This window comes from Neomonachus schauinslandi, chromosome 14, assembly GCF_002201575.2.
Source record: "Neomonachus schauinslandi chromosome 14, ASM220157v2, whole genome shotgun sequence".
Lineage (NCBI taxonomy): Eukaryota > Metazoa > Chordata > Mammalia > Carnivora > Phocidae > Neomonachus > Neomonachus schauinslandi.
The window spans coordinates 69,985,864-69,996,315 of record NC_058416.1 but is presented as its reverse complement, the minus strand read 5'-3'; the positions used below and the strand labels follow the sequence as shown (position 1 = coordinate 69,996,315).

The 10,452-nt window shown below is 41.0% G+C and overlaps 2 protein-coding genes across 2 annotated transcripts in view; one reads left to right on the top strand and one right to left on the bottom strand.

The window, feature by feature from the left end:
• MTMR3 (myotubularin related protein 3) overlaps positions 1-10,452 on the top strand; it is a 140,459-nt gene that overhangs the window by 34,573 nt on the left and 95,434 nt on the right. The window lies entirely within an intron of this gene.
• Positions 7-587, bottom strand: UBALD2 (UBA like domain containing 2). Its single transcript, XM_044921268.1, is given in 3 exon segments — positions 7-331; positions 333-475; positions 478-587. Coding segments are annotated over 3 exon segments (504 nt in total). The 5' UTR covers positions 578-587; the 3' UTR covers positions 7-70.

Sequence of the window (10,452 nt, the reverse complement as noted above, 5' to 3'; positions counted from 1 at the left end):
CTGTGTCCCCACGACCCTGGACTGCCCCCCCCCGCCCCAGCTCCAGCCCAGCGCCCGGCAGCATCCAGTCTCATCTCTGGCCATCCATGGCAGCCATGGCTTTCTGCTGGGCGCCACCCTGCTGCGCTCCGGGGGGCCACGTGGGCTGTGGGTGGTGGAGGTGGTGGAAGCTGTGGGCCGTGGGGGAGGAGGGCGGGATCCAGGCGGCCTGGTGGCTGGGTGGGGACGAGGCCCAGAAGGGGCTGAAGCTTGCATGGGGGGAGCAGGCCACGGCCGTCATGGGACTATTGCTGCCCTGCAAGCCCTCGGAGGCACGAAGCTTGGAGCTTGGAGAACATGGCCAGTGCGTCAGGGAAGTTGGGCGGTGTGGCAGGTGTGTTGCTTGGGGTGCACATCATCTGGTGGTGGTGGTGGCTGTTGGGAATGTTGGTTTCTTGGAAAAACGTGCTCAGGGCAGTCTCGAACTGCCAGTGGCCGCCTGCAGCAGCTGCTTCGCCTGGTTGGCCGCGCAGCCCGCGGCCAGCACGAACTGGTTGATCATGACCTGGTGCTGCAGCTCGTCCATGTTCACCGACATGGCTCCGGGCGCCGCGCGATCCCGGTTCGTCGGCCGCTGCAGGCCAGCCGCCCGCGGCCTCCGGACCCTCGCCGCCCGCCGCCCTCCCGGCGAGTGTCCCGGTCCGGCTCCCGCGGCCGCCGACACCACCAAGACTTGTTTTTATTTAAAGCTTTGTTGAGGTAGGCCAAGAGAGGAGTCTTTGTCCTAGGGCTAGTTTAGCTCTGCTGATGCCTTCTCATCTGAATGCTCTTGAGTGTTCAGTAAGGTCTCTCTCTACTCTGGTTGGTCAGAATCAGAGGTCTGTAAACTCCAGTGGTAGTTATGTTTATAGTACCCCAGTAGTTGCTCATTACCCAATGGTTCTTCCTTTTTTTTTTTTTTTAAAGATTTTATTTATTTATTTGACAGAAAGAGAGAGTGTACAAGTAGAGGAAGTGGCAGAGGAGAGGGAGAAGCAGGCTCTCCACTGAGCAGGGAGCCTGATGTGGGGCTCGATCCCACGACCCTGGATCATGACCTGAGCCAAAGGCAGACGCTTAACCGACTAAGCCACCCAGGCGTCTGCCTCCCAATGGTTCTTCTTTACCCACCTTCCTGGACTCTCATCCTATGCATGTACAGCTTAGTTTAGTAAAGACACAAGAATGCCCCATCGGTTACAGCTGCCTCAGCCTTCTGAAACTTGTATTTGAGTTTCTGTTGGATTTCTGCTCTGCTTGGAGTCCCCCTTTTTGGCCAGGATGTGGAAAGTACTTCGGGACGAAAAGTTTAGGTAGTTACAGGTTTCAGGTAGTTTGTCTCCCTTCTGTCTGGGATGGCAGTTCTGAGCTGTCTATTGTCCAACATCCAAGAATTGTTGTTTCATATATTATGTCCAGTGTTCTAATTGGTTATGGTGAGAGGGCTAGTCCCAAGCCAGTTACTCTATTGTAGCTAGACTAATCTTTTAGAAATGAAAGATTCTGCATGATGAAAGCTATTATAATGGGCACCCGGCTGGCTCAGTCAGTAGAGCAGGTGACTCTTGATCTTGGGGTCGGGAGTTCAAGTCCCAAGTTATAGATTACTTTAAAAAAAAAAAAAACAAAACCCAAAAGCTATTATAGCGTTTGACTACTTAACATATTGCCTTTTGCAGGCAACCTTTTGTAACAGTTGTCCTGGCTTAGCCAATATCCATGTTCTAATTTTTATTACAGGATTTTATGTAAATTAAGAAATGTTTAGCCTTTATAATAGGATTGTAAATAGTACCCTGGATCTACTATTTTACCAGTTGCTTCATAATGCCTACAATTGATAGCTGGCACTGTCTCACTGGCCACTGTAACCACAATAGTTTGAACTTAAAGATACGATGTCAGTAATTAATTACGGATTCTGTTCTTGTTCTGTGATATCCTAACACTCTCAGTAAAAGATTTTGTATTGGCTTTTACAAGCTGGTATTCATTAGAATATGGGAATAATTAAGAGGATTAACCTCTTAAGAACCCACTTTAACATTAGAAGAGGAAAGGTGATTTTAAGTGACTATTTTTTTCAGATGAAGGAGGCATTAAATTTTCCTATGTATTGCTTAAAGGAAAAATTGTGTGGCTATAGTCGGGTCATTGTTAGGACTACAAACTTCAGTTTCGTTTTCTTTTTAATATTTTCTTTTCCATTCCTCATCACCCAAAGAAAAAGAACCTTTATATAAGATTTAAAAATTTGTACTGTACTGGGATTTGTTTTTTGTTTTTGTTTTTAAGAGTGAGAAAGCATACAAACAGGAGAGGGAGAGAGAGAATTTTAAGCAGGCTCCGTGCTCAGCTCAGAGTAGAGGCAGGGCTCTATCTCACAACCCTGAGATCATGACCTGAGCTGAAATTAAGTGTCACTCGCTCAATTGACCCACCCACCCAGGCACCCCTGTACTGGGATTTGTATTAAAAGTTGCAACACATACGTAGTGGACTTCATAAAGTGTAATTTCCATCTAATTTTCACTGAAATTGGGGCGCCTGGCTGGCTCAGTTGGAAGAGCATGCGACTCTTGATCTCAGGGTCATGAGCTCAAGCCCCACGTTGGATGTAGAGATTACTTAAAAAAATAACTTTCCCGAAATTGGGCCATCTTTGTTCACCAGAACCTTTATCTCACTGGAACAAATCTTTGTGCCACATTTGGCACCACTTAATAGTGTTAGCATTTAAATGTTGACAAAAGATGTTCAGTAATTTCCCCTCATTTTTTATTTATTCATTTATTTTTTTAATTAATTTTTTTCCAAAGATTTTAGTTATTTGAGAGAGAGAGAGACTGCGAGAGAGAGCACGTGGGGAGGAGAGGGAGAAGCAGGCTCCCGCTGAGCAGGGAGCCCGATGTGGGACTTGATCCCAGGACCCTGGGGTCATAACCTGAGCCGAAGGCAGTCACTTAACTGACTGAGCCACCCTGGCGCCCTCCTCTCATTTTTTTAAAAAAAGGCTTATTTATTTTAGAGAAAGCACAAACATGATCCTGCGTGCAGTGGGGGCGGGGCACAGGGAGAGAGAATCTCAAGCGGACTTTGTGCTGAGTGTGGAGCCTGACGTGGGGCTCAGTCTCACAACCATGACATCACAACCTGAACCGGAACGAAGAGTTGGAAGCTCAACAAACTACACCACCCAAGTGCCCTCCCTCATTTTATTCTCATTACTACTAGGTAAACAAGGTTATAAAAATATTGTGCATTTATTTAATACCTGTTGTTTACTTTCCTTTTATGGCTTTTTTCCTTTTATAGCTTTTATGTCTTGGTAAAAAGTTAACTTATGAGTAAATTGACATACTGTGTCCATGATGTATATGGGTAAGTAAGATCTTCGTGTAGCTTGAAGATCTTATGAGTACACAGTATTTGCTAATGATTAAATGTGATTTGAATAACTAGTAAGGGATCATTTGACACATGTAAGTTGCTTATTTATCCTGAAATTGTAAAATACTTTTTCCCCATCTAAAATCATCAAATGTCTTAGGTTGCTAATGCAGAGAGTTTAAGTGTTTAATTTAGAAAAGATGAGTAATTGCTGGTGTTATCTGGTGTGAGATGAACCTGGAAGGGAAGTGTTGGGAGTATGATCTGTACTTGTGCTGTTTAGAACTTTTAGAGATGTATATAGTTCTTTCTTGTACTTGTCTACCAGTGTATGCCAGAATAAGGTTTTACTTCTAGATACATTGAAAAATAAGTCCACCATGTTAAGCATCTGTAAATAGGTTGTATACTTTAACTTCCATGTATTAATTTTGAGCTTAAAAATTTTCATTTTGATAGAAAAGAGCTCTCTGAGGCATTTCCTCTACCTTGAAACCTCTTCCTCTTTCAGTTTTACCTGTTTCCTTTATAGGATTTGGCTTAGGTTTATAAATAAAATATTTACCAAATACCACCTATTTATTAGACACTCTTACGCCCTACCTAGGCCTTGTGGATGCAGTAATGAGCAAGATTACATGGTCTCTGACTTCAGTTTGTGGCCTATAAAGGAAAAGGAGTAGGGAATTATTCATGTATAAGTTGCTTTCTTGAGTCAAGTGGGTAAAATATGCTGAATGGGGGTGCCTGGGTGGCTCAGTTGGTTAAGTGACTGCCTTTGGCTCAGGTCATGATCCTGGAGTCCCTGGATCGAGTCCCGCATCAGGCTCCCTGCTCAGCAGGGAGTCTGCTTCTCCCTCTGACTCTCCCCTGTCTCACGTGCGCTCTCTCTCAAATAAATAAAATCTTTAAAAAAAGAAAATATGCTGAATCGTTATGATAGTCTTCTGCTTTCTTTTGGTACATTGGGGTATTACCAGAATCTGTCTGGAAATTGTCAATCAACTGTTAATTTAAAGGGATCATATCATGTCATGTGTTAAGAGTAAAGGGAATTTAACAACAAAAAAAAATGCTACTGGTTGTGGATTCTAAAAGGTAGAGATACACAATATTATTTGCTTTTAAGAATACACAGAAAAGGGGTGCCTGGGTGGCTCAGTCATTAAGCGTCTGCCTTTGGTTCTGGGATCGAGCCCCACATCGGGCTACCTGCTCAGCAGGAAGCCTGCTTCTCCCTCTCCCGCTCCCCCTGCTTGTGTTCAACCCTCTCTCGCTGTGTCTCTCTCTGTCAAATAAATAAAATCTTAAAAAAAAAAAAATACACAGAAAAGATTGTCTTTATGTTCAGTTGAATTACGTCTTTCCTCCCCACAAGAGACATTTTATTATCAGGCTAAAATCTAAAATTATAGCTCTCAATGTCCTGTCATATGACTACATAGTTTTGCTGGTAGTCACTGGGTCATTAATTAAGTTTCCTCATTTTGTGCTTCTTGCTTTTTTTTTTTTTTTCTTTTTTCCTGGGGAGGAGAAAATTTTCTCTAACCCCTACTTCTTCCTAATTCTTTAGCATGTCACATTTTTATTCTTTAAACCAGAAGTGTACATATTTAAAAGTAAATGCCATTCTGGGGTGCCTGGCTGGCTCAGTTGGTAGAGCATGAGCCTCTCGATCAGGGTCATGAGTTTAAGCCCCATGTTGGGTGTGGAGTCTACAAAAAAAATAAAAATAAAGTAAATGGCATTTTTTTTTTTCCTTCCTTTTTTTGGACTGTTAATTCCTTTTTTTAAAATTAACAATGTATTTGTATTATTAATATATTTACATGAATACATTAATGTATTAAGGTATTATTTCAGCGGTACAGGTCTGTGATTCATCAGTCTTACACAATTCACAGTGCTCACCACAACACATACCCTCCCCAGTGTCCATCACCCAGCCACCCCATACCCCCACCCCTCTCCCCTCCAGCAAACTCTCGGTTTGTTTCCTAAGATTAAGAGTCTCTTATGGTTTGTCTCCCTCTCTGGTTTCATCTTGTTTCATTTTTTCCTCTCTTCCTCTATGATCCTCTGCCTTGTTTCCTAAATTCTGTATATCATTGAGATCATATGATAATTGTTCTTCTCTGATTGACTTATTTCACTTAACATAATACCCTCTAGTTCCATCCACATCATTGCAAATGGCAAGATTTCATTTTTTGATGGCTGTATAATATAACATTGTATATATACACCTCATTTTCTTTATCCATTCATCTGTTGATGGATATCTAGGCTCTTTCCATAATTTAGCTATTGTGGACATTGCTGCTATAAACATTGGGGTGCAGGTGCCCCTTCGGATCACTACATTTGTATCTTTTTTTTTTTTTTTTTTTTAAAGATTTTTATTTATTAAAGAGAGAGACAGCAAGAGAGGGAACACAAGCAGGGGGAATGGGAGAGGGAGAAGCAGGCTTCCCGCTGAGCAGGGAGCCCGATGCGGGGCTCAATGCCTGGACCCTGGGATCCTGACCTGAGCCGAAGGCAGACGTTTAACGACTGAGCCACCCAGGTGCCCCTACATTTGTACCTTTGGGGTAAATACCCAGCAGTGCAATTGCTGGGTCGTTAAAAAAAAGAAAAAGTAAATGGCATTCTGTTTTGGCATGGATTTCTCACTGATACATTTGGCAAAATGGTTTAAACTGTCCAATTTTATATACATTGAAAGCAAAAGTTAGTTATGAAGGGAGAAAGGGAAGTTTTCTCATAAAGAAGTTAATAAAATGTTGTAAAATAGTGATATATGCTCCATCGGACATTTGCCTCTTGAAATTTAACAAGTATTTCTGGTCTATTAATTTATATTCACCTTTGGGCATGTTTATAGTCCTGGTTTTAATCTGTAGGAAGTACTTTTCTAGATTAAATTCAACCCAGTATAACTATGTTTGAATGTATTTCATGTATCTAACTTTATTAGGATTTCAGATGATGACTGTATGTGTATTTTATTTTTCCTGTGCTTTTATTGTTTTTAAGATTAAGGTAATTTGTTCAGATGACTCAGGAACTCAGTTATTCCTTATTAGCTAAAAAAAATTAATAGATCACTCCATATTGTGCTAATTTAGTGACTCATTTCCGCTAATTTAACCATCTATAATTGGCTAGAGAAAATAACATTTTGTTGGCGTCTACTTTGTAAAACTAAGCCCATCAAGAAATCCATGCAAGATTAAGACTAGGAATAGAAGACACTTAAGTTGAAGTCTGGATATGGGACTTCAGTAAGAAGTACTTTGTTAAATTTGTTTATTGTTTTGGTACCTCTTGGTATTTAGAATATTTGAATGTTATATTCATTTGGGTACCTATATTTTGCATCTTTATAACAAAAAGGAAATGGTTGATATTTAAACTTTTTGAATGGTAGGAAAAGAATCTTAGAGGTGAAGGAAATCATGTCAAGAGCAGTATTGTACATCTATTATGAATAAAGCTTCTTTTTGTTTTCAACCTTATATGCAAATCTCTAGTGGGGCTCCTGGCTGGCTCAGTCTGTTGAACATGCGACTCTTGCTCTCAGGGTCGTGAGTTCAAGCCCCACTTTGGGCGTGCAGCCTACTTAAAAAAATCTCTAGAATTCTATTGTCCAAACTTTAATATAAAGCATAGATACAAATTGCATTTGGTTTAAAGATTGATGGTGACCAAATGCAAAAGCTAGAACTTGTCAGTTTTGCTTCTAATTTTTTTTGCCTTTTGTTATTCTTCTTTGAAGATATATGAGAGACTAACTTCTTCAGGTTTTACAGATTGTATTTTAAAGATTTAAAACATAGAAACAGACCTGTGAATACAGAAAACAAACTGACGATTGCCAGAGGGGAGGAGGATGGGGGGATATGCAAAAATGGGTGAAGGGGTGTGAGAGGTATACAGGCTTCCAGTTACGGAATGAATAAGTCACAGGGTGGGTAGGGGTGGGGTAGAGGGTTTGGGGGTGAAAGTTACATCATAGGGAATATAGTCAAAGGTATTGGAATAGTGCTGTATGTTGACAGATGGTAGCTACACTTGGTGGTGAGCATGGCATAAGGTATAGAGTTGTTGAACCACTATGTTGTACACCTGAAACATTGTGTGTCAACTGTACGTCAATGGAAAAAATAAAGTTTACAAACTTTAATGTGAGAGTTGTAACAAAAACTCCCAGATGGTGGTTTTTGTTTTGTTTTGTTTTTTGTCCTCTTGTACATCCTGTTAATGAACATCCTGTTTGGGGAATTTCTTTTGGGGGAGCTTAGGATTTTTGGTTTTTTTTCAAAATTTCTTATTTCACTTTACTACTTTTACTTTATGCATGTATGTATGTGTATATATATATATATATAGAGAGAGAATTGTGGTAAAATATAACATGAAATTTACCATTTTAACCGTTAAAAAAAATATTTAGAGAGAGTACATATATGTACAAGCAAGGGATGGGGGGAGAGAATCTCCAGCAGACTCTGTGCTGAGTGTGGAGCCTGATGTGGGGCTCGATCCCACAACCCCGAGATCATGACCTGAGCTGAAATCAAGACTCCGATGCTTAACCAGCTGAGCCCCCCCACTTTAACCATAACCATTTTTAAGTGTACAGTTTGTGGCATTAAGTACATTCACATTGTTGTGCATCCATCCCCACCATCCATCTCCAGAACCTTTTCATCTTCCCTAACTGAAGCTCTGTACCCATTCATCCCTCTCCCAAGCCCCTAGCAACCATCATTCTGCTTTCTTCTTTTCTGAATTTGACTACTCTTAAGTACCTCATGTAAATGTAATCATACAATATTTGTTCTTTTGTGACTGGCTTATTTCATTCAGCATAATGTTGTTGGTTCATCCATGTTGTGGCATGTGTGAAGATTTCCTTCCTTTTTAAGGCTGAATAATATTCCACTATACATATATGTCATGTTTTGTTTATCCCTTCATCCACTGATGGACACTTGTGTTGCATCCACCTTTTGGCTGCTGTAAGCAGTGCTATGAACATGGATATATAAATACCAGTTCAGGTCCCTACTTTTCAGTTCTTGTGGGTATGTATATCCAGAAGTGGATATACACGCTGGATCATACGGTAATTTTATGTTTTAATTTTTTGAGGAACCATCCTGTTTCCCACAGTGGCTGCACCATTTTACATTCCCACCAGCAGTGCACAAGAATTCCAGTTTTTCCACGTGGAAACCAACACTTTATTATTATTATTTTTTAAGTAATCTCGGGTGCCTGGGTGGCTCAGTTGTTAAACGTCTGCCTTCGGCTCAGGTCATGATCTCAGGGTCCTGGGATTGAGCCCCACGTCGGATCCCCTGCTCCACGGGGAGCCTGCTTCTCCCTCTCCCTTTGCCTCTCCCCCTGCTTGTGCTCTCTCACTATCTCTGTCACTATCTGTCTTGCTCTATCAAATAAATAAAATCTTAAAAAAAAATTTTTAAGTAATCTCTACACCCAACATGGGGCTCAAACCCACAACCCCGAGATTGAGAAGCATGCTCCACTGACTGAGCCAGCCAGGCGTCCCTAAACTTTATTATTTTCTGTTTGTTTAAAATAGGAGCCATCATTTTTTTTTAAAAGATTTTATTTATTCATTTGAGAGAGAGAAAGAGAGATAGACAACAGGCAGAGAGAGAGGGAGAAGCAGACTCCCCACTGAACAGGGATCCCCACTCAGGGTTCGATCCCAGAACCCTGGGATCAAGACCTGAGCTGAAGGCAGACACTTAACCAACTGAGCCACCCAGGCGCCCCTCTCTGCATCTTTAATATAACACTTGTTATTTACTTCTTTGATTTCTAGCCATCCTTAGTGGATTTGAAGTGTATATCATTGTGGTTTTGATTTACATTTCCATAATGACTAATGATGTTGAGCATCTTTTCATGTGCTTATTGACCATTTGTACAACTTCTTTGGAGAAATGTCTGTTCAGATCCTTTGTCCATTTTTATTTTAAAAATTGTTGAGTTGTAGTGTTCTTTATCTATTGTATATACAAGTCTCTTATAGATATATAATTGGCAAAGATTTTCTCCCATTTCATGGATTGCCTCTTTTCTTCCTTTCTTTACTTCACTTTTATTTTGTGCTGAATTTACTCTCCTGGGCCATAAGTTTTCTTCAGTTTCTTCTGAGATATCTTTTTCTGTGCAGCCTCCTCTTCTGGCTTAGGAACAGTCTGCTCTTTTTCAGTAAGGATCATATCAGGGTGGCAGGGAGAGCTCATGTAGGGGTTAGTCCCAACATGAGCTCTCTAAGTTCTGGGTCGTATCCTGGGGCTTTTTTCACTTGGTTGTGTCCAATGACTAGAGAATCTAAACTCTTATGTTCAGCATTACTCTCTGCAGTTTTACACCTATTCAGTAAAAAGTCACTCTTTTTGGACCACCGGCTCTGTGTCCAACCCCACTGTTTGGCCTGGGCACACCTACCAACTCCACCATTATAGTGACAGAATGGCACACGGTTCTGTAAAGTGACATCCTTCAGATACTTGGTGGCTTTTTGGAAATGCATACTCTTGATGGCCTGGGCAGTTTCATGAGTGTTCTTAAAGTGAACACAAAAATTTGAACCTCTTGGTTGGCATAATTTTTGGGGGGTTTTTTTGGGTCAAATGAATAGCAAACCATTTCCGAGATCACCTCAGGCTGCTTACAGGAAAAGCTGTCTTTCCCTTTTCTTGATGGTGTCCTTTGAAGCACAGATATACTTAATACTGATAAAATCCCATTTATCTATTTTATCTTTGAATACTTAAGAGTTTTTTTTTTTTGTTTTTTTTTTAAGATTTTATTTATTTATTTGAGAGAATGAGAGCACTAGAGGGAAGAGGGCAGAGGGAGAAGCAGACCCCCTGCTGAGCAGGGAGCCCGATGGGGGACTCGATCCCGGGACTCCAGGATCATGACCTGAGCCCAAGGCAGTCGCTTAACCAACTGAGCCACTCAGGCGCCCCTTGGTTTTTTTTTTTTTTTTTTTTTTTT